Raw genomic sequence first — 25,571 nt, forward strand, 5'->3', positions numbered from 1 at the left:
CCTTGATGCGGAGTCCACTAACAAAACACAATACACACAGTTTGAGCGCTCCTCCTTAAATTTAGCTCAATTGGCGCCAAAGTCATCTTTAGAAAAATGTTGAGGTTGGTTAGCCATAAATGCATGCCGTAAAATTATACCAAACGGAGGAAAGATTTGGAAACCAGAATTGAGAGGGGAGGAGGGGGTTTACGTTTGCCTGCCTCCCTGGGCACGCTACAGTTTTAAACAATATTTTGGAAATAGGATGAACTTAACAATCAACCATTTAGAAACTATAACTTCACCCTCTTATCCAAAACAAATATCGCGCAAGAAATTTTTTGGGATAATGAAATTGTTTGCTTCGCAAACACCAGCGAGAACACCAACAACAGCAGCTCCATAAATCCGCCTGAAATTAGCAAAAATTGTGCTACTTCTGAGATTCGAACCTGCGACCTTGAGATTAAGATTCTCATACACTAACCACTCAGTCATGGAAGCTTAATAACAGTTGGAAAACAGTAATGAACGCAAGTAAACAGAAAAAAAAACCACTAAATTTGTTGAAAAAATTTCAACTTTCGAATTTCAAAGAAAAATTAGAAACCCTTTAAGATTTTCCAAAGCGTCGCAAAAAAACAACAAAAAACAACTAATCCCATACATTTTCACATTGCCTGTTGTTTTTATCAGAACCTTACACTAGCCAAAAATAAAGCCGCAATATAGGCTATTAAGTTGCCTATACTTAAATAAGCTTAAATATGATTAAATTTAAATAAACCAAGAATGCCACCAATGAGTACTTATATGTGCGACTTGGGTTGAAAAAAATTCTTCGTAATAATACAATACGCTTACCTTGTGTAAAAAATTCTTCGTGACAATACACTACGTTGTAAACAGATCAAGCTCGGAGATAGAAACGAATATATAAACACTTCTTTGTAGATGCTTAGTATTCTTGATTCAAATCATTCCTCCATGTTCTAGCCACAAAATGAACAAGATTCTGATCGCATTTACAGCTCCAACAAAACAAACAAAAATTTGCTTCAGCTGGCATTGTCAAAACAAAACACGCAACTTCCTCGCACCTTGATTACTTTTTAGGTTTTAAAGCATTTTATGGAAATTAACTAGAACTTTTTTGAAGTTTAGCTAGTCGGAACTTACTTTGCCAAGAATGCGTTCAGCTCATCGCACCAATCTGAAGGTCTCCTGACAGTGGGTGGGTTATTCCTTGGGATGCGGAAGAGAGCCTTGACAGGATGCAGTTCGCACAGAGGGGGATCCCCGTCAGCTAGTTCTATCCCGGTGATGCCCAGACTCCACACGTCACATCTGTTGTCGTAAGTGGCCTCTCTCTGGTTCTCACACGCAATCACCTGGATACAGGGATGGGGTGATATCTGATATTTTTAAAAATATCATATCAATCCGATATTTTTGATATATATCACGATATTTTTGATATTTTTGATATTCTCGGGGAACAGTTGGGGAACAAATACTCAGCCTATAGGAACACTTGAAAACTATTTAAAAACTGTAGTTTGCAAATGAACTTGAATTGGACGTTCTGTTGTTCAAGCATTATTCAAAACTTTAAATATGAACAACAGTTTTGCAGCTTTTTCGTTTCCAAGACGATTTCGGATTTCGCTATGTATCCACCCGTAACTTGAGAATAGTCGCTCAAGCGACGCCGTAGAAGGGCTGCATGACAAAAGCCCAATGATTATATCCTTCACACTCTGCGGAATGTCAGCGGCAAGTGACCACCAATCGTGAGGATTAATTTGCTGCGCAACCTCGTAATACGACTTGATAAATGGTGAAGCTTTTGCACGGAATTGTGCGATGACAGCGACTAAATCAGGATGAAGCTCGAACGCCTTCTGCAAAGCACTTTCTTGCTCGGCAGCATCCAACACATTAGTGTTTAAATAGCGAGGGTCGAGCAAGAATGCCAGTTTGTGGAAATCTGTCAGGCACATCTCACGGCGCTTGCTCAGCTGCAATTGCTTCTCGTTTGGCAAAGTCCCATTAAGCTCTTCCGACAAAGTATGCCAGATCATGACAGCATCTGATATAGTTGCACGTGAGCCCTGCATTTTGTCAAGTGCCACGGCAATCGGGTGCAGCACTTTCCGGTAATCTTCTGCCGACCGCTTCAACCCGATGTTGGTGACAAACTGGTAAATGTTACTGCTCACTTCTTCTCTATGTTCTTCAACGACTGACATCAGGTGGCTGATAACTTGGTCGCAACATCTTGAGCAGCTTTTTGAAAGCTGGATGTTCGACCCTTTGAAACGGCGTGTTAGTTGCGTAAAAGAACTCTGCAAGAGCAACGTCTATTTTGTCCTTCTCTTGTTTGTTTGTAACAGAAACAACTGAACTCAAAGAGTCGTCCTTTTTAGGCTGCTTTGGCACCGGGACTTCTATGTCCCTGTCACTAACACACTTTTCCAAGTGTTTTTCCAGCCTCGCTGGAATGCTTTGCATACCGATGTTGCAGCATTTGCAAATTGCCCATACTCCGGTATTGCCTTCTTTTTTCGTTCGACGAAAGTTGTCCCAAACATCTTTCCGGTTTCTACCAGGCATTTTAAAACTCAAGATCAAAATCTGAAATATAAAGCAGTCAACTGTATAACAGCGTTGATAATTGGAAGATGACAAGTTGAAGAAAAAACGCGGCAAAAACCCAGACTGAATTGCCAGACAAATCACTGAACAAATTTGGCGGTAAACGAGAACAAAGAAAATCCGCGGTTCTTTTGATGGGAATATTAGGCAAGAGGCATGTCAAATTTACCTGATTTCATGATACAGCTGATATTTATGGATTTTTTTGTCAAAAATATCATGATATATATCATGATATTTATCATGATATTTATCACTTGATATATATCACCCATCCCTGCCTGGATACAAAAAAGAAGCCCTGAATTACCACATGGCATATTTTTATTCAAACTAACTTTCAGACTGTTCTTCAAAGTTAATTTAATTAAATAGATATGGCAGTTATAAAAAGATATACGGTAACCTACAAAAAATGAAATTGATGAACAAATGGGTGATAATAATGATTCATTTGACAAACAATTCGCAATCAGTATTAAAAGATTTGAGGAAAACGGTACCGTATGAGACTTCTCAATCCCATGATTCAAATATTTAGTTGAAAAGTTTTATCATAATAGATTTTGGAGATGGTTTTAAAATTACACGCACAATGCTGCCTTGTGGTAATGGTGTGTAATTTCGGTGCTCACATCAATCAAAATACTTTTTGAGCAAAGCCTCAGATTGATTTGAATATTTCACAATTTACTTATAAGAAATCGCTACGTCGAAGGAAAATCTAAACAAATACTGATAGCTCAAAAAAGGTGTTGCGTACTATTTCGTTCAAAAAAAAATACCTCATACCGTACCAATTCGAAGAAGATGACAATAATACTATTCATGATATTTTTTGAAACAAATTGAATCAGATACTGTTTCTCAGATACTGGATACATCACCGATAAATTTTCTGAAAAAATAATACTGGGATCAAAATGTTCACTAGATTTTCGAGCAAGGGTTTCGACAATTTTCTTCAAAAAATGAAATTCTTCCAAATGATTTGAAATCATACGCAAAATAGCAGATTTATTTTATAACGAAATCTAATACCTCCGGTGACATCCAGAAAGGAGTTCCCACTGAAGTGTTGCGTCTCCGATCGAAACTAGAGTTGTGTGCAGACACGCCTGAAGAACGAGACAAAATTAAGAGAGGACGGTTGCTCTCCAAGTACCACGGGTTTTTCTGATCATGACATTTTCTTAAGGAAAACTCTAGATTGAAATCAAGCATTTGAAACCAGATGATACTAATTGATATAATAAGCGTAGGGTGAACAGTTCTCACAATAAATTAGTAATGAGTAATTTGGAATTTTAAAACTTCGAAGGCAAATAAACTTGCTGAAATCAGTCTGCAAAATACTCAAACCAATTTTTCCCGACAGTGAGATTAAAGAGTCATTTTTTGGAACCGAATTTGGACTGAAATTGCTTTTTAATATAATGTGAGGTATCTGATTTTGCATTAAACAACACTCTACGCCAAAATTATTACCCAACTATTGGGGGTGGGGGTGGTATTATTATCACCTATTTGTTCATAGTGCTTAATTATTCCATTTAAATGGTTGCCATTACTAGTGCTCTCGGGCCGATAAGTCACAATCTAATCTACTAAAAATAACGAAGTTCTGATGTTACAAACTGTCCTTACCAAAGTCAACCAGTTTGACTCTTCCGTCGGAGGTGATAAGAACATTCTGTCCCTTCACATCTCTGTGGATGATGTTGTTCTCGTGCAAAAAGGACAGCGCCTGAAAAAAGTCAAAGTGCCATTTTTGCTTAAAAAATCCCTTAGTTTTTTCAATTTAAGAGGCATAAACAAACTCCGTCTCGATCAGGGTCGGGTCTAGGATTTTCTGAAGAAGGAGAGAGAGGAGGTTTTCGAAAAACAATCTTGTTGCTTCAACAAAAAAATAGCTGAACTTTTTTTGCAATTTTTCGGAACGCACTCTCCCTCAAAATTATTATAAATTGCGCCTTTAGAAAAACTTTAGGTTCTATTGGCCGAAAATTGATGTTGTAAAACCTATGTCCTTTGTGTGTTGAGGGGCACAAATGCCTGAGTCCGCTCCTGGTCTTGATGCATCTCGGCGGGTTTTTGAAAATCACGGCAGAAAGAATAGGCATTTATTTGCACAAAAACTCAACTGAATGAAATTTTGCTCGAACAAAAATATCAAATTCATTCCTGAACTGAAAATATTCCTGGATTTGATATACTTGAGCAATTTAATTATCCAAGTTAACTCCCAAAATACTCTTAATTTAGCTTTTTTTAAATTTTGTCATGAATACTAATTTTGGTTCAACACAGGTAGACATTGTTAATGTGGAGTCTACTGCGACATGTGGGAGTAGCAGCACGGTATCAGTGAAAAAAATAAACAACGATGAAAAGATGAGCTAAACTTAAAATGGAAAATAAATCAATGAAACATGGGGTGAAGTAGTCGAAAGAGAACCAATTTTGATATCAATGAAAGATTGATAGCAAAAAACGTTACACGGTTAAAGATTCGGTCACTGTACTAAAATCCACGTTCGATGCTCGCAGAGTGGGTGATGTCACAAAAGCAACATTGCACAAAAAAAAGTTACAAGTGTGCCATAATTTACCTGGTAATACTTGAAAAAAAAAAGATTTCACCCTGCTAGATTTGCAAATTCGTCTTGTTCACTAATAAGAATACGTTGCATCGCAGCCGACGGCAACTTCAAAAACTGAAGTTTGTAAATCCAGGAAACGAAGAATCTACTTTCTTTTTTGAACGGCTACCCAGATACGAAATGGAAACAAAGACCACAGCAAATCGAAGGGATTGCCCACCGTTACGAACAATAGTGTGGTTTCTTTGTTGGGGAAGTCAGGAGACAATGCTACCAATTTTGTGAAAATCGAAAACAAAGTCGACTTGAACTAATGGAAAACGCAGTTGAGCGGAAGTATCATATTACCAAGGGAGAAGAAAAATTACGAGACGACAAAGTATCTCATATGAGCAAGAAACACCATGGTCATCATTATTAGACTAAAAATTGGGTCCGAATTCAAATTCTCTTATTGTTTGTTCGCGTTTTATAAAAGAGTTATTTATTGGAATCAATAGAATAGAAATAGTCAAAGCCCTTAGAATTGACGCAAAAGCATTATCTAAAAATATTATTGCTAAGAAAAAGAAAATTACAAAAAAAATAGTTTATACTCCCTGTACTCAAATCAAACCAGTGCATAAAGTTTTTAGGGTACTTCTTATTAAAGAGGCCCTCTTCCGCGACCTTGAGATTTCTTACGCGCTCCTGACAACTTTGTGGTTTCTCAAGTAAATGTCTGGTAGTGGAACTCAAGTCTGCTTTTGTTTTTATTTAAAATTAAAGTCTGAATGAGAATACCTCCCCGCGAGCTTGGGATTTCTCCAGCAAGTTTTGGACGGGATTATGATATCACGACCTTATGTCTGAATTATTCTTACTAATGTTTTCTACAATTGCTCTCACGATTAATTCTGTTTTTTTTTCGATAGTGATATGAGTCGATGTTTAATCATATATCGATACATATATATCTAATTTCAGTTTTGTTTCATTTATCTTTCTGGTTTTGGTTTTTGTTTTGCGCTACATTTTTATTAATATTTAATTTTTAGAATAATTTAAATAAAAGACTAATCAAATAAGCTAGATTACTGTTCAAGTAGATCAACACAGATATTGTGGGGTTATTTTTTAACTGGAGTCCAAATTATTAAAGAATAAACTATAGTCAAGTTAACATATCGCAATAGCGTTCAAACACTGAGCCTATTTTTTTGAAATAGAGCGTTCATAATTGCTCTTTGCAGTATACATCATACACAGTGCCGTGAACAGCCAAAACTTTAAATTTTTCATGGCTTATCTCTATTATTGATTCAAAAACGCAATTTCGAGGAAACTGCCTGGAACTTAGAAACATATCTAAAGCTACAACAGCAGCAGCAAAAACAAAGTCCTGTGTTAATGTATTTTTCTCAAATCAAACATAACATGCTAAAGTCCTGAAAACTTCAATATCAGAACCCTATGATGTACCATACGATACAAGAAATATTGGAGATGAGCAAGAGAATCTACACCCTCAAACAAGAGCTAAATTTTTGTAGGTAAAAACCAATGAACGGCTAATGAATCCATCTAAAATATTTGGATAGTTTGGAAAACGCAATTGAAGATTATAAAACAAATGAAACTTATAGGGAAATTCATGAGGTACTGCACCCTAATTTAATTAAATTTTTACCAGAAATTCTTTTAAAAAAAGAAGCTTTGGATAATGACTACAGTTTAAAAAGCAGCCATTTGAAAAATTACAAAAAAATTGTCCGGAAAAAATACGAAACTCCAGAAAACTATGAGAATCAAGCAGAATTTGTCAAAAGATTAGTATGAAGTAGTGGAAAGATTAGTCAATCAGCAATAAATGAATTCTACCACAACAAAATTCAGCATGACGGTAAAAAAAAACAACAGAGAAAATTTTGGATTATACGATGAGCTTGCAACAGGGAACGACCGCCAATCAAAAATGAGAGTTTGGATGCAGAAGAACTTGAGCACTTCATAAACACTTTTTAGCACTATTGGAAAAAAATTAGCTCAGAAAATTGATATTAGTTCGAAGCACCAAAACTATGAAAAACAATTGCAATCAAAACTTCTGGTTAATAAACTTTCCCGCGAGGTCGAGTTTTTTCAGACAAAAGAAAACTAAATACAGCATAGACTGCTATAATCTCGAAAATTCATTCTGAAAAAAATTGCAAATCAACTGTTCCATTCCTAATCAAATTGATCCGAAAGGTATTGAATACGTATATGCTCCAGATTGCCTTAAGATAGTAAAAACAAAACCCAGCTACAAAGATGGCAAAAAAATCCGCAAGCTATCAACCGATATCATTTAAATCAGCAATAGGCAAAATTGTAGAGAGAGTGTTGTATAAAAAACTGAATGAATTTCTTACGAAAAATCTAATTTTTAACCATGTACAATAAGGGTTTTTAAGCAAATGTGAAACAATTGTCACAGTAGTTTCGTTCATTGGGGAAACTCTTTACAGTGGAATTTTCACACAAATGAAACACAAACAACATTCTAGGTGTTGCGCATATCTTTTGATCTGTAAATCTCAAGTTTTTGTTGAAAAAACAAAACTCTTATCGGCTACGAGGACCATTGTATGAATTTAAAATATCTAATTTGTCAAATAGAACGCAATATAACTTTGTAAGTCGCAATAGATCTAGCTCCCAGTAACACAAGGATGTACCACTAAGATCTAAATTAGAATTTCTTTTACTGAAGTCTTTATTGTCTTCATTAATGATAATAATTGTAACACTGTAATTGATTTAGTCTGATACTGCAGTCCAGACTAAAATAGAGAAAAAATTTTTGAGAAAATTGTTCAAAAAGCTCTGAACGGTGTCACTGACTGGCTAGATGATAATCAATTAACGTTGAACATGGACAAGAATCAGTAGAAAATCAAAGTCAAAAAACAGAATCAGTAGAATACAAAATTAGAAAGTTATGAGCAATTTAGTAGTTTTAGATATCAGGGTTTTTACAATGAAATGTTAGGCAAAGAAAGCCATGTACAAGAGGTTTGAAATAAGTTGAACAAATTTTGCGGGATGTTTCAAGCACATAGGAAGTGTTAAAAAGTAAACCAATTGATAAAAATGTACAAAATATATGTTGAACAACTTGTGCAACACGGTAACCTTGTTTATGCTGCTTCTCATAAAGCAAATTAAGTTCAATGCCATTTTAACAAATTAAAAATCATAAATGACTTCAACCGTAAATGAACAACACGTTTATGAACTACTGACACTATTAGGTAAAGTGATGAGAAAATAATGCCCTTCAAAGAGCATGTATAACTATAAAAATCATGCTGAACTTGTTGCAATCAAGACACGGAGACTGAAACGTTAATAACTAGTCATTGCTGCAATCAGCTTCCAAGAACTTTTCTTTGGACTAGGATAAGTAGGCTTTCCATTTGTATGTCCGCCTACAGTTTATATTTTTAAAGTTTCTTTTAAACGGTAAACATGCTGATTTGAACAGCTTCAACCATATGTTTTTGGAGTAATGAACATTTTTCTAGCTGATGATATTTTCCAACAAACTCCGAGCTATGCCTCAAATTTTGCTTGATTCAAAATAAGTTAATAAACAAAACCCTTAATTAAACTTAAATATATACATATAAAAAAGTTAAAATTTTTCTTTTTATTAATATTTATGACACTCAAATCAACCCAATAAAATCTGGAAAAAGAATAATAAGAAACCTGGTTTGTGTAAATCATCAAACAAGTTGGAGTGGGAAATTAAAATTGTGTACAAAATTGAAAAGATGATAAAAAATTTGAAATTGGTTACACAAAATATTAAAACGCAAAATGCCTGGAAACAGACAACTTATGGCCAATGGCAATCTACCAAGATGATCTGCAGTCTGTAAAAAGCATATGAAAAACGTGATGAATCGTTAGATATGTTTTTGAGAAAATTTATTATGATTATTACAGCCAAAATTAGCTACCCAGAGTTGAAACCACGCAGAAATAAACAGTGAACTTGGATACTTTTCTCATTTCTGGGTAACTTGAAACTAAGTTAACCGCACCATAAAAGTTACTCAGAGTTTTGAACAAAAATGCCTTTTTGCTTTTTGCGAATCTCTAACTTGATACAACTGTTTTTTTTTCAACGCAAAAAAATGTCTAGATTAAATCACTGAATTTTTATGTCCGAGAAAATTTTTGAATCGATTTTGCCGTAATATTTATAAGAATGGATCCAAAATTGCGGAAAAATTGATAACTTTCAGCTATCTCCCTTTTTAGTAACAAAATACGTGGCAACTGAGCGAACAACCTATAAGAAAACAAACTAAAGTCCAACATTTCAATTTTCACCGGGAAAATTTCAGTTTCGTACATGCTGAAAATAATTAAACTTCGACTGGGAATCAAACCCCAGAACTGCGTAACCCCTAGTCCACATAGATAGGAGAATGGAACTTGTTGAGATTTAATTAAAAAAACAGGTTCAATCTCGAAAAAATTGTTCTCAAATCACAACACACTTTCTCTCGCAAGTGTAAGTTAAAACAAGAAGACAGTAAAAATATTCGACATGCAGTGAGGAAAAAACCGATGTGTTTTTCTATTCTAACCAAAAAAAGTAAACCATAAAAAGACAATCATCTATAAAAAACAATGTTATCAAAGTTGTCGATTGAAAAATTGAAGACTACGTTATTGCTCTTTCACACATGTTCTTTCACGACAAGGCATGAATGAAAAATGAAATATTAGAACGCATGAATGAAAAAAAAATCATTTGCATAGTTTCGGGCACTTTTCCGGGCTCTTCCACAATTTTCCGGCATATTTCCCTCAGAAAGAGCAAAAACATACTCTTAAACAGTTAGAACATAGTTGAAGATGGCCTCGGGCAAAAGAGCCGCCATCGGGAAAAAGAGCCGCACTCGGGCACTTCGTGCCCTCAGGCCGGGCTCTTTTACCCTCGGGCATCCTTCAACTATGTTCTAACTACTACATAGCAGCCTTGTTTAATAGTTCGTTGTGTTCAAAAACCATGAATTGCTCCTATAAGTGTCCCGACTTTGGCGGAAAATAACGGAACATTTCTGTTCGCACTTTTTTTACGGAGGTGGAGCAATAAGCAAATTGGTCCAAGAGCAGAAAAAGTCTAGGAGCTGAAAATCTGAAAAACCTTGATTTTTATGGGCTAATCTATAAAAACAACTACAAAAATTGTCAAAACTGCAAATAAAATGGGATTCATTGAACAACCTCCCCCTTTTTTTTCCAAAAAAAAGAGAAGGAGATTGTTTTTTAGATTAAGTTAATCGATTGTTCGACCAATCAGAATGAAGCAAAATTAGAATTCTCAATACAAAACTGTAGTGCTAACTTACTGTATTTATTTATAGTGGTGGAGATTCTTTAGTAGATTAATAAAAGGTAGATCCATGAAATGGATAAATTATACATAAGCTGAGCACTTTCACGGGGTTTATTTATTAAATAAACTTTAAAAATTTTAATAAGCGTACCCAACTTATGTGTAATAAATCTTTTCAGTGGATATATTGACGATTCTAATACTTAATTTATCGATTATGGAACCTGATCTAAACTACATTTTATGATTGGATAAATTCGATATTTTACCAATGTAAAGTATTTAATATTAACCAATCATGATCCATCTGACTAACAATCCACTTATTTGTAAGTGCTGAAATTACTTGTAATTTCAGCACCAGAGAGATTTGAATTTAACTTAGAAATTAGTTGAACTCTCCCGAGTACTTCAGCAGCCGCAATAAACCAGTATACCCTAGATCTATTGAGCCTAGCAGAGACTAGTTAAACAACCTGAGACTAGATAGTATAAGAGTAAGATTAGGATTGGTATTAGACTAAGAAGTTGCACGAATCTATCCGGCCGAAAATAAGATAGCGTGACGAGCAGACGGTGTACCCTATCCGAAATTACTCTATGAGTTATACCCATCGGTCCTAACTCATCTGGTGCGACCATAAGTCTCGAACAAGACCTTAATAGCTTGGAATTAACCAAAAATAGATTAGAATTTAGACAAAACATTAACAAAATGTTATACGGCGATAATTTAATCGAAATGTCTCTACGACTCAATAGATCAGAGCCAATATTCCGAACAATAACAGAACTACCCGGAATTGGAAGAAGACCTCGAACCAGAGACGACATACGACAAAGTAGAAACTTACCATATAGTTATATGATAGTTCGGCAAAAGCCAACACAAACTTTTGTATTTAGAATACTACTAGCAATGAATTTAGATTTTCATTTGCAAACATAAAATTTTGAAGTCAATCTTCAAAATCATTTCAGGCGCTAAACGAAATTATTAATATACAATAACGATTGATAAAAAGATCTCAGATCGTTTTCCTAAATTCTGCAGTAATATATAAAACATGTTTGAAAAATATTTATTGAAAAATCAAAATAAAAATTAGTAGCATGACAATAAATGGTTAGTAATCACAAATCATCCTGTTGTTCCAGCTACATCACCTAAACATAACAGCATTCATAAGCTCACTAATATCATAAAAACACTTAATCTTTTCTTTACACAAATTTAAATCATTTTAAACTTAAATTCACTTAAATTTAAAATCAGATCATCAAGGCTCATCCTTGGATCTTAAATTATTTTCTATTAAATTAAATTTAAAACTTGATCATCAAGGCCTATCCTTGGATCAAAAAGAACAATTTTGTTCTCCCCCACCCACTTAGCTAGTGTCTAACGACCTCAAACGTCGATTCACTATCCAACCCTTTCTAAAAACCCAGGACTAACAGAAATTTTTGAACAAAACTTATCATTCAAATTAGGATAAACAGTGAAGAACTTCGGTTATTCATCCTTCACTTGATCCCCCCTCTTACCAGACCCAGGATAAATCTTAGACTTAGTAAGTTTAAAATAGTATCTAACGAACTACTCGCGTTCTAATTATACCTGAACCTTGTGGATCGATTTACTATTCTCCAACCCTTGAACACAATCACTACCCTTAAGTAAGATTAAGTAAGTTAACACCTTAGCTTATACTAGCCACGAGAAAGTAAAAAATCATTCTTCGGAATCGATATACTTTTCTCTCCAACCCTGAACAAATAGACCCAGGTTAGGCTAACCAAAAAATCGTAAGGACTAACAGTCTAAGAAAATAGAAATCATTTAACAACCTTTTGCATCCGTCATCCTAAACCTTATGTCATTTAAAAACCTAGGAAATAAACAAACAATCGTTTTACACAATTGTGAAATAGATAACAAAAAATACGACCTTGTAATCACACCTCATACACAAACAGTTGGATACATTAGAACAAAACGACAAACACTAAAAAGAAAAATAATAACCAAACAAAGACAAATAACACGAAAAAGATTTTCAAAAAACCGAAACGCATTTTCAGAATCAGAAACCAGCAGTTTAGACGAACTTTATAAATTAAAAGAATCTATAGATAAAAATTGCCCCATTCACGATCAATTATATTTTTCCGACTCAGAAACAACTTCAAATTCATCAAAAAGAGGAAAAAGAAGAATAAAAAAGCAATATAAACACAAACCAGTACATTTATACAATTGGAATCAACCAATTAGACACATTGATAATTACATATTAACAGTCATCAAACGAAAAAATGAGCTCAACGCACACCCCAGGTGAAGAAAGTCCAGATGATGATGATATCTTCCCCTTCATTGTAGATGCAACCACTGATAGAGGACAGCATATCCTTTGCAAAAATTTACTCTTAAATTTGTTTGAACCCGGAATCAGTCCATGTAAAACAGAGTTCCCAGATGTAAAGATCAAAAGACAAATCATCGATCACTATCTGAAAGATACATGTAACTTAACACAACAATACGGAATCTACTCCATAGAATTCAGCTCACCAAACCAGAATCACAGCAGATATGTAATTCAAACAGACGACCTTGATTTAGAATTTTCAAAAGTATTCTCAGAATATATAAAAAGCATACAATATCATAACTCACAAAGAGCAAACTCCATATTCACCAATGAAGTTTTTGCAATAATATATAGTTATATCTCGATATTAGAAAACGAAATCCCACTCCCAAATGTCTCACCGACAGAAACATCTAAACACATAAGAGTACGACATGAAATCACACTACTCTCTAGTTTTCTAAATATAATTCAAGAAAATTTCACTAAAGATGAAGTTTCACAACATACAAAACACGACTTACAAAAAATTTTGGCATGGTTTATAATAGATTATTTCACACATAATATAGATTTAATTTCACATGCAAGAAAAAATTTTAGACCTCAAAACTCAAACGATGATACTGCCATCACAGAACAATCAGACTATGTTTGGGACCCCGAATGGTCTCATTATGCATTCATAAATATCCCACAATCAATCTCCAGTCAAGCAATAAGTACAATATCTTATGTAAGAGATTATGTAAAAGTAACACCATTAACCATTGATGCAACACCATTAAACTATAATACATTTTTACCTGATATGCAAAATAATAGTTTAAACTCCACAGTCATACACAATGAAAACCTCAATGGAACTAGGAATCTCACTCAACAAGATATCCAGACACCATCACACTTCATAAATGAAGAAATCGTACACACAACAACTACACAACAAAGTATTTCACCGATACGTCCAAATTTAACAACACCAAGAAATACAAACCCTTCACAAACACAGGTAACCTTACAATCAACCGTTAAGCCTTCGGTTGCCCCAAAATATTCACACATGGATTATCAAACATACAGACCCATGACAATACCGTCAAAAACACGTAAAACGTTCACTAGAAACAATTTTGCAGAACATAATTATAATTACACACATTCATCAAAAACAAATTATCCCCCACGAAGAAATTTTAATAATTATACAAGATCTCGAAACTGGGATAACCCAATGGCACAAACTAATTCAGTAAATTTTCAAACAAATTTACATCCTCCACAGGATCGTAGTGAAAACTATCCATTTTTTCAACAAAATAAAAATAAAAAACAAACATCTTATCAAATGGATTACTTATCCTCAGATGATGATTTTTTACAACCAGATATATTTGCACCATATAATCAAGAATATCGTGGACAAGGAGTACAGAAACCACATACAAATCATAGAATTTTTTCTCCACAACCGATAGATACACAAAATCAACAACCAATTCAGCAACAAAACCCAATTAATACACAATATTTTCAACCAATTCAGCAACAAAACCCAATGATCACACACTCGTATCAACCGACACAAATGCAAAATGAAATACCACTCCCATATTATCTTCAACAACACGAAATAACAAGAAATCAACTTTCAAATTTTTCTCAAATGCCAAATGCAGCAGAATCATTACAAATGACAATGAATCCATACCTTATGGGTGGATCATCAATAACATCAAATAAACCTCTAATGGTATTCACAGGAACAGACCCTGAATATTCTGTAGAAGACTATTTAAATGCAGTAACAGCAAATTTGATTTTAAACATAGGACCTGAACCAATTAATACGCCACTACATCAAAACTGGATACATCGACGCACAGCGTTGATACAGACAACCCTAGACGGCGCAGCCCAAAAATGGTTTTCAGTATTGCCTCTAGAAATAAAATCAAATTGGAAAAGGTTTACACAAGAATTTTCAAAAATGTTTGACTCCGAAAGAAACAAACAACAACAAAGAGTTTTATGTAATGAAATTCGCAGATTACCAAATGAAACCATCAAGCAATTAGCAGTACGCATCGAAACACTAGTTCGAAAAGCATATTCATTAAATACACATGACTATAAAAACAGAAAGATGACAGAAATCCTAATGATGACCTTAACACCGCAATTAAGGAAAATAGCAATAAAAAAGAGAACATCCCATCCTTCTTCAATTCGAGAACCCGATTTAGATTTTCGAAAACTAGTAGACAAACTAGAACAAGCAGAAATCACAATGAAACTCGAAGAAACAGAAAATCTGAAATTACAATATGTTAATCGAATTGAAACGAATACCACAAGTATCAACAATATACAAGAATCAGATACAGACCTTGTTGAAAAAATCACTGAAATACTCAATATTTATGAAAAACACCCAAACTTTAAAGGCAAACCATCTTTCAAAAAATGGTGTAATTATTGCCGACGATACGGACATAGTATTTCTGAATGTAGACAAAAACAGCAAGACAATCAAAATAAACCTCAAAAATACAAAGAACCAAATAAATCATTCTATCAATACATGAAAAAAGATCAAAATCTACCGAACAAAAATGTGTACAGCAACAACAGTTCAGGAAAACCACTCCCGAACAATACAAATTATACAAGAAATCAATCACCACATAACTCAAGTTATAGAGGAAGATCGCCAGAACGAAGAAATACACAAAATTCGTCACAAAATTACTACAATAGACCAAATAGTAGAAATAACAATTCCAGATCTAATTCAAACACACAATTTGTTTCTAGATCTAATTCCCAATCAAGAAATAATTACTATCCAAACAATCAATCATGAAACTCATCATACAATAGAAATAGAAACTACTCCAATAATCGAAATAGAAGTTATTCAAACAACCGAAACCAGAATTACCCGAACAATCGATCAAGGAATAACTCATATAATAGATCAAACTATAACAGACCAAACAATAATTATCAAAATAGATCACGAAATAATTCACAAAATCGACATTCAACTTATAATAATCGTTATAGAAATTATTCCCAATCACCACACCGGAATAAAAATCACTATAATAATTCTAATAATCGCCACAGAAGCAGTACACCTAAACATCAAAGACATATTAATCAAGTACAATCAAATCCAGAAACAACATCAGACCCTCCAGGTATTGATGACACAGTAAATGATACGTTACAACTCAATCAAATAAACTGTGGATCATCAGACTCAGAAAGTGAAATAGAAAACACTATTTCCATCAATATGATAGCAGTCAAAAATGACTATGAACCTGTCATATATGAACAACCATTTTCATCACACATATATGAAAATCAATCAGAACTCCTTCACAATTATTATATTGAACCCATCCATTCCACACCGACGACGCAAGAAACTAATGCAATTAACACTACAAATCAATCTAATGAAAATGACAAAACAAAATGCTTGAATACAAATCACATCTATCAAAATATACAAAAAGAACAACCCAAAGAAAAAATTTGGACAATACCATTTCTCTTAGAAAGTCCAAGAAACAAAGAATTTCAACCACCAGATCTTGAAATTGATTTTCTAATTGATTCAGGAGCAGAATAAAATATAATAAACATTCCCACATGGAATGAAATAAAAACCTTACACCCAAAGCTAACACCTCTTGAAACCTCCAGCAAACTAGCAACAGCACAAGGATCAACATTAATAAACTACGGAAAAATTCAATTATTTCTTCTCCCCACAAGAACAATGGAGCAAAACAAAATTTTAACCAAACCATTTAAACAAATATTCCATATCACTGATATTAAACACAATATCATTGGAATACCATTCATATCTAAATATATACCAACAATCAACATCTTGAACAGTAAAATATTAATCAAAGATAAATATACAAAAACAAAAGACACATCTCTAACATTTTTTCAAAGATTAAATAAACAACCACCATTCTTTTCAAAATTCTATCCAATATATAACCAACAAAGAAAACACTTGAAACCACTATCAGGAAACATATACAATTTTTCAATAAAGCAAGTTCACCAATATGATAAAAAGCAAAACAAACAAAAATTTTATATGTCAGATTTTGAATTCAAACCTATTCATAAATTTTTCAAAATCACAATCTCATCAATAAAATATTTGAAAAACTCAAATTCCGATATTATTTCCTTACATGTATACAACAACACACCTTACCAAGTAACATTACCTTTAGGACTTTTAGGCTATTGCGAAACCAACGCTACAATATCACCAATACACGAAAAAGCATATCGCGTAAATAATATACTCCAATTATTAGATATTTGTCAATCCACAATTCTTAATGAAGAATTATCCATCAATAATATAATAAGTAACGAAAAAAGAAATACGGATTATTTCACAAAAACACCATATTTCAAACCGACATTCAACATAAATAACTACACAGAGAATCAACAGAAATTTTTAACGATGTTTAATTTCCAACATTCACAAATAACACAAGACGAATTTGAAAAATTAGCCAAACAGCTAATTAAATATTCATCAGTCTATGCAACATCCAAATTTGATGTTGGCAAAATCAGCTCATTACTACATCTCCCATTAAAACCAGACGCAGTTTTCAAAAAACAAAGAGCAATTAAAGTACCAATTCACTTACACGATAAAGTAAACAGATTACTCGACATTTTAGAACAATACAACATTATATCACCAGTAAATAAAGAAGAACAACCAAAAGGCAACACATTTATCAACCCTGTTATCATTCTAGCCAAAGGAGAATCATTAAAAATTGTTCTCGATGCTAGATACCTCAACTCACTCATAGATGAATCAAAGTGTAATTGGCCTATTGAACCAATACAAGTTATTTTAACAAAAATAAACGGAAAATATTTTACAACCGCAGATATGAACAGTGCATATAACCAAATGCCATTAGATGAACAATCACGACGTTTAACACAATTTGTTATTGGAAACCAACAATACGAATTCAACCGTTTATTCTATGGAATATCCATAGGACCAGCAGCATTTTCAGCTTTTATGAGCAAAATTTTTCGACCACTAATACTCAAGAAAAACGCAATCACCTATTTAGACGATGTTTTCATGCAATCACAGACTAAAGAAGAAATGTTCAATGTTTTAGAACAATATCACCAAATACTTCAGAACGAAAATCTGAAGGCCGCCCCTGATAAATCACACTTCTTTTTGACAAGAGTTAAATTCTTAGGACATAATATAGAAAGAAAAACAATCACTCCATTGAAATCACGCATTGATGCTATTCAGAAACTCCAACCACCAACAAATAAAAAGAAAATCCAAGAATTCCTTGGAATGTTAAATTTTTTAAGCAAATATGTTTATAAAATGCAATTATACCTAAGACCATTCTATAATATACTTAGACAACAAAATAATTTTGAATGGAATACAGAACATCAAGCACGATTTGAAGAAATAAAGAAACTCTTAACTGAACAAATTTCAAACACAATTCCAGATCCAAATCAACCATTCTATGCAATGTGCGATGCTTCGAACTTTGGCATCGGCGCAGCATTATTACAATCACATAATGGTACAAATAAAATGAACCTTATATCAGCAAATTCTCGCTTATTCACTCAAGCAGAGCTACGACTCTCAACTCTAATGAGAGAATGTACAGCCATAATATATACACTAACAGAATATGAATTTCTGATACTTGGATCAAAACATCCCACAGTTCTATTCACAGACCATAAACCAATCATCTTTCTCTTTACATAAAAGTCTAATCCAAACCACCGAGTTTATAGATTTCAATTAATTTTAATGAAATTCCCAAACTTACATATAGTTTGGACCGCAGGAAAGAATCTTGCATTACCAGACACCTTAAGTCGAAATACACCACCTGAATTACTTACACGTAAAACCACAGTTGAAATACCCAAAAATATAAAATTCTACCTTGCAGAAAACGAAACATCACCTCGATTGGAATGCAAATATGCAGTAAAAACTGACGTTGAACAATCACAGATAAATAGTTTACAACATTTCCCACTTTATTTAGATTGTCAAAATAATCACTATGAAGTTGACCTACTTGGAACATCAACTTTTAAACCAATCCCATATTCACAATGGATAAAAAATAACACCCAACAAAAAAGAATAAAACAACATTCACCTAAAAAAGATCTTTTTCCACTAATTGAAAAAGAAAACTTAACTGATAAAATAAATTTATCAGGACCACAAACAAACGATTCAAAATACACAATAAATCAAGTTTTTGACCTCCATGACCCACTTGATACAATACCCTTATCTAAATTAGAAATCGAAAACATTTTTCTCCACCCAACAGAAACAATTACAATTTCAACATTATAACAATATCAAAATCTTGACCCGATAATTAGACAACTAAAATCATGGCACAAATATAAAACTAAACCTGTCAAGGCAGATACAACTATTTTAGGAAACAAAACACTCCTCCGATACTTTCGAAAATTTAATAATACCACAATTAATGAAAATACAGACCTTTTAGAATATAAATTAAATGAATCTACAGTTCCCTGTCTCCCTTTAAGTATGATTCTCATAGCTTTTAATATTTCACATACACAAAATATTAAAGGACACTCTGGATCAGAGAAAACATATTCAAATTTCATACAAAACTTTTATTTCCCAAATGCACCAATTTGGATAAAAGTACTATGCAAGGACTGTATAGTATGCCAACTAAATAAACCTTACCCAAATCAAAAACAAATAGCACAAAAACAAGATTTTAAAGGACAAAGTTTGTACTTTAACCACCGTATCTCATTTGATACTAAAGGACCAATTTCACCCTCATCAGAAGGAAACTCCTACATTATGGTAATTATTGACGCATTTACACATTATGTAGCACTTAACCCAGTACCACATTGTAACGCTTATTACGCTTACACAACGCTTTATGAACACTCGATAGCCAAATTTGGACTACCAGAAATTTTAGTTACAGACAACGGTACAGAATTCATAAATAATGAAATCATCACACTATGTCATTTATATAACATCAAACACAAACCACGTACATCTCATGCACCTTGGACAAACGGCTTAGTCGAAGGTATGAACCGTTCATTACAAGAATATCTCAGATGTATCATCAATGGAAATGATACAAAATACACCGAATGGTCAGCAGATGTAAAATTATTTCCCTTAGCATATAATTCGCAAATTAACTGATAAAATAAATTTATCAGGACCACAAACTTAACTGATAAAATAAATTTATCAGGACCACAAACAAACGATTCAAAATACACAATAAATCAAGTTTTTGACCTCCATGACCCACTTGATACAATACCCTTATCTAAATTAGAAATCGAAAACATTTTTCTCCACCCAACAGAAACAATTACAATTTCAACATTATAACAATATCAAAATCTTGACCCGATAATTAGACAACTAAAATCATGGCACAAATATAAAACTAAACCTGTCAAGGCAGATACAACTATTTTAGGAAACAAAACACTCCTCCGATACTTTCGAAAATTTAATAATACCACAATTAATGAAAATACAGACCTTTTAGAATATAAATTAAATGAATCTACAGTTCCCTGTCTCCCTTTAAGTATGATTCTCATAGCTTTTAATATTTCACATACACAAAATATTAAAGGACACTCTGGATCAGAGAAAACATATTCAAATTTCATACAAAACTTTTATTTCCCAAATGCACCAATTTGGATAAAAGTACTATGCAATGACTGTATAGTATGCCAACTAAATAAACCTTACCCAAATCAAAAACAAATAGCACAAAACAAGATTTTAAAGGACAAAGTTTGTACTTTAACCACCGTATCTCATTTGATACTAAAGGACCAATTTCACCCTCATCAGAAGGAAACTCCTACATTATGGTAATTATTGACGCATTTACACATTATGTAGCACTTAACCCAGTACCACATTGTAACGCTTATTACGCTTACACAACGCTTTATGAACACTCGATAGCCAAATTTGGACTACCAGAAATTTTAGTTACAGACAACGGTACAGAATTCATAAATAATGAAATCATCACACTATGTCATTTATATAACATCAAACACAAACCACGTACATCTCATGCACCTTGGACAAACGGCTTAGTCGAAGGTATGAACCGTTCATTACAAGAATATCTCAGATGTATCATCAATGGAAATGATACAAAATACACCGAATGGTCAGCAGATGTAAAATTATTTCCCTTAGCATATAATTCACAAATTACGACAACTCTAGGAATGTCACCATATGAAATGGTTTTTAATCAAAAGCCACGCAAACCGATTATGTTTACAGCAAACTCTCATAAAAACGCACAAGGTTATTGTCAACCAAATAAAGACTCAATTTGTTATAACCTACCTTTACATACACACGATGAAGATCATTTTCATCACCCACAAATTCTTAAATTAGCCTCCGGTACACACACCGAATGGATTTTAAACAGAGACAAAAAACACAATGAAATTTACCAAAAAGTAACAAAAAAGTTGTTACAAAGGCAAAACATTAATGAACAGATAAATTCACGCTTTACACCAGCCTCCGATTTAAAAATTGGAACATTTGTTTTAATACCCAATTTTAATACTCAAAAAGGAATTTCTAAAAAATTACAACCCCTTCGTAAAGGACCATACCAAATAATTGCAAAACCCACTGATGTCACATATAAAATCACCGACTCCGACAAAAAAGAAATCGTTCAACACCGAAATAACCTATTACCTTATTATCCAAAAGAATACGCACTCCGCGAACTAACTCAATTATATTCTTTTACAGGTTTACAAGTTATTCAAAATGACCCACATACGGAAAATACAACAAAGGAACAAAAAGATTTTCACCTCAAAAACCAAAATACAAAATCAACCACCACAAAAAACAATACAAAAAATCTAGATCAAAATACACCTCAAAAAGAAAGAAAAAATAGAAAAATGACAGAACAAATAATACCCCAAGAGCAAATAGACAAATCAGAACATAGATAGTCATCACGACTTAGAAATCAACCACGTAAAAATTATAAAATCTTCATCCAACAATCTAAAATATTAAAGAAAGTCGAATTTCAAAAACAACTTTCATTTTATATTTCACAGTCTTGAAACCTTTGAAACATTTTGAATTTTCATTTTTCAAAATAACATGCTGACAAACACGCAATGAATCTAGTTCAAATTTAAACCAATAGGATTCATCCAATCCGTCACCTTCTCTAACTTAAACTTAGATCAATTAGACGAACCATATAAAACTCCAGGCATATCTATAACTATAACTTTCCGACCTCCAGGTCAAAAATAAGCAAACCACTCCAACTTGACAACTAAAACAAATATCACCATAATATCATAACCCTCCCTTATCTAATAACCCAAAGATCAACAATATTTCCCCAACTCAGACCTCAAATACCCCCAAAACAAATCTGTTAAATTAGCCTAAAGTAACAAAACGAACATTTTAATTAGCCTAAAGTACAAAAATCTCACCATACCCCGGATCATTTGACAAATAAAAATAAAGAAAAAGACGACCTCCCGATCACCATAAAAATTGCCCCCAACAATTTTTCACCAAACTCAACCCACTTGTCAAAAAACCAATAAATAATCCGACCACACTTGAAAATTGCCCCAAACAACAAAAAATATTCGATCAAGAAGTCATTTCGTAAATGCTCTTCTCTCAATCAGTCACTATAATTATCACAAACCTCAAACAATTTTTTACGATACTTAAAACTTTTATAACATTTCTTTTTGATATCTTTGAATCTTTTGTAATAATCTTAATCATTTTTTGCAATATTTTTTTAATTTTCTATTCCATATTTGAACTATTCCTCCAACTTTCAAAAGCCCTTGATTATATCCACAGGTACGATTCACAAAACTTCTCTAAATGATACGAACTATTTTCAGTAGAACTGATATTTTTTTTACTATTTGTAATTTTCATAACATTTCTATCATCCCTCATTTTGACCATATGCAAATGTATAAAGAAAGCAATCATCACATTCGCCCTAGCAACAATCCTCCTAATTCTCTTCTTAGAAGAATACTATAATAAACATAAACTTTTTCACTAAAAGAATAGACCAGAAAGCTATCAAAAATTGCTACCCAACAGTCACAAAGTCAGTCTTCACCGACATCATCCCAAGATAACCCAACAACACCTTCAACTACACAAAATCCTCAAACATCTACACGAATTTCCTTTCAAGATAACCCATATACTTTTGAAGAACGACACGCACGCTTATCTGAACCACTAGAACCCGTTCAACGGTAAGCACCTTTAAGTGAACCAACATATAATCTATACCCAACACTACCACCAGAACTAAGTAGAATACGAAATCCTAGTCAAAACCAAAACACAATCGAAATAAATAGACAAATTATACATCCTCGAAGAAATAGAAATTTTCAAACTCCCCGAGTTCATTTTGCAATACCTCAATCCCCATCACAAAACACTCCAGAAAACCCCACTGGTGTCTTACCAGAAACCCCAACACTTCTTTCACAACGTAGCACCTCAAGCTTACCCTCAGATTACTTAGGTTCAACACCAACATCTGAACAAATACGTGAAAATCCCTTCAATCCCCCAAACCAAACATCACGACTACCATATTGGAAAACACATTCATTCACACAAGGTGAACCAAATTTAACCAATGACCCAATAGATATTTCTTCAGATACAACATCCTCATCACTACGGGAAACATTATCACTACCATCAACACCATCAATTAGCCAAATCTCACCGAAACCTTTTAACTTAAATTTTCCAAATAATCTCGACGCAAGATATCGAGAACAATCATCAACAACTATTCCTTTAAGACTAGATTGGAATACCTTTACAGCACCTCCACTACTATTTGGACAACACTTAGAAAGTAATCGCCTTCACAACTGGGCACTAAATAGACTACAATATAGACAAGACATTCACGAAGACATTCGTGCTCATAACATCCAAATACTCCAACAGAATAGTCTACAATTAAAATTTGAAATCACGGTTAAATTAAACAACATTACTCAACATCCCTATCCATTAAATCCACCAAATATAACAGCTCAATCCCTACCACCACCATTTATAACAACTGAAGTAATATACAAATACGACAGATATACCAAAAAGACAATTGGTTACATCACATTTTATAACCCATACTCAGGATTATCATACACATGTATATTCTAAACTTATTAATTTTTCTCCAACTCCTTTTTCTAGTAATCTCAAATCAAAACATAAACCCTTCCCCCCGCACAGGACCACAAGATTTATTAGTAACACATTACGATTGTGAAGAAAACGAACAAAAAACACTACACAAATATGCAATAAATCAAGTATCACAATGCGAAACAGAACCACAAGCCATAGAAACTACAAATGTAATCACAACACTTTACTCAAAAGCCCGAGCAACAACAGTTATCGGATATAAATTCACAGCAACATTTTCCGAAAAGAAAGTACATTGTTCACAAGTCTCAAACGGAAATAAAAACCGACTTGACCATGAATCATTCTACCAGAGTAATATCGAACGACTTTTACATCTAAACCCCGAAGATTGTAAAAACGAGTTACTCCGACTAAATATCACAAAAAATAAAAACACAGATAGAAAGTTAGTATATTTCCAAGTTTTTTCAGATTCTGTACATCAAGCAGAACTTGAAAGACATCAAGGACATATAAAATTAGATGAAAAATACCCATATAACGGCGCACACGGACGATTAACCTATGACATGCACGATAAACACTGGATACCACACATTGGTATAAATAATCCATCAAACTGCAAAGCAGACACAAAAAATAAAGGATACCAAGAAATAATGTTTTTCGATTGGAAAATACAACTCGAAAAAATTCAACTCACACGAGATTTATCAGACAATACAATGATCTATCAAGGAATTAGATTACCTTGTAAAAATGATCAAGGTTATTGTGACCCTACAACACGAACACAAGCAACAATTGTTTGGTTCCCCGAAGACACATGTACAACATTTCAAGTAGCAAAAATACACGCTCGTATGATAAAATTTCACGAAAAATACTTTATACAATCAATTCCATATGAACAAGTACATCCATCACGAAAACAAAGTTCTAATTTTAGAAACATACACAATATAGAAAATAAATTGACACGTTTTCAAATATATCAAGAAACAGAACTTGCATGTAAATACAGGAACCCACTTCACAAAACACAATACTCTGAAATATTAGTTGAATACGAAAAAGGATTCGACATGACCACTGGAAAAATAAAAATCGACCCATATGCCACAGGTCATCCTCCAAACGAAGGAACATCATATATACCAGTTCATTTTCAAAAAAGTAAAGGACAA

The 25,571-nt window shown here is 33.3% G+C and overlaps 2 protein-coding genes across 2 annotated transcripts in view; both read right to left on the minus strand.

Annotated features, from left to right (window-relative positions):
• The window catches only part of LOC134855741 (probable serine incorporator), a 460,860-nt gene that overhangs the window by 373,810 nt on the left and 61,479 nt on the right, over positions 1-25,571 (minus strand). The gene's annotated exons all lie outside the window — the stretch shown is intronic.
• LOC134841539 (myosin-IIIb-like) overlaps positions 1-25,571 on the minus strand; it is a 62,517-nt gene that overhangs the window by 24,202 nt on the left and 12,744 nt on the right. Inside the window, exons 4-6 of the mRNA XM_063857572.1 lie at positions 4,288-4,387; positions 3,682-3,758; positions 1,162-1,373 (exon numbers count right to left, since the gene is read on the minus strand). Coding sequence (XP_063713642.1) covers positions 1,162-1,373; positions 3,682-3,758; positions 4,288-4,387 — 389 coding nt within the window. The remainder of the gene's footprint in view (positions 1-1,161; positions 1,374-3,681; positions 3,759-4,287; positions 4,388-25,571) is intronic.

Source organism: Symsagittifera roscoffensis, chromosome 1, assembly GCF_963678635.1.
Source record: "Symsagittifera roscoffensis chromosome 1, txSymRosc1.1, whole genome shotgun sequence".
Taxonomy (NCBI): domain Eukaryota; kingdom Metazoa; phylum Xenacoelomorpha; order Acoela; family Convolutidae; genus Symsagittifera; species Symsagittifera roscoffensis.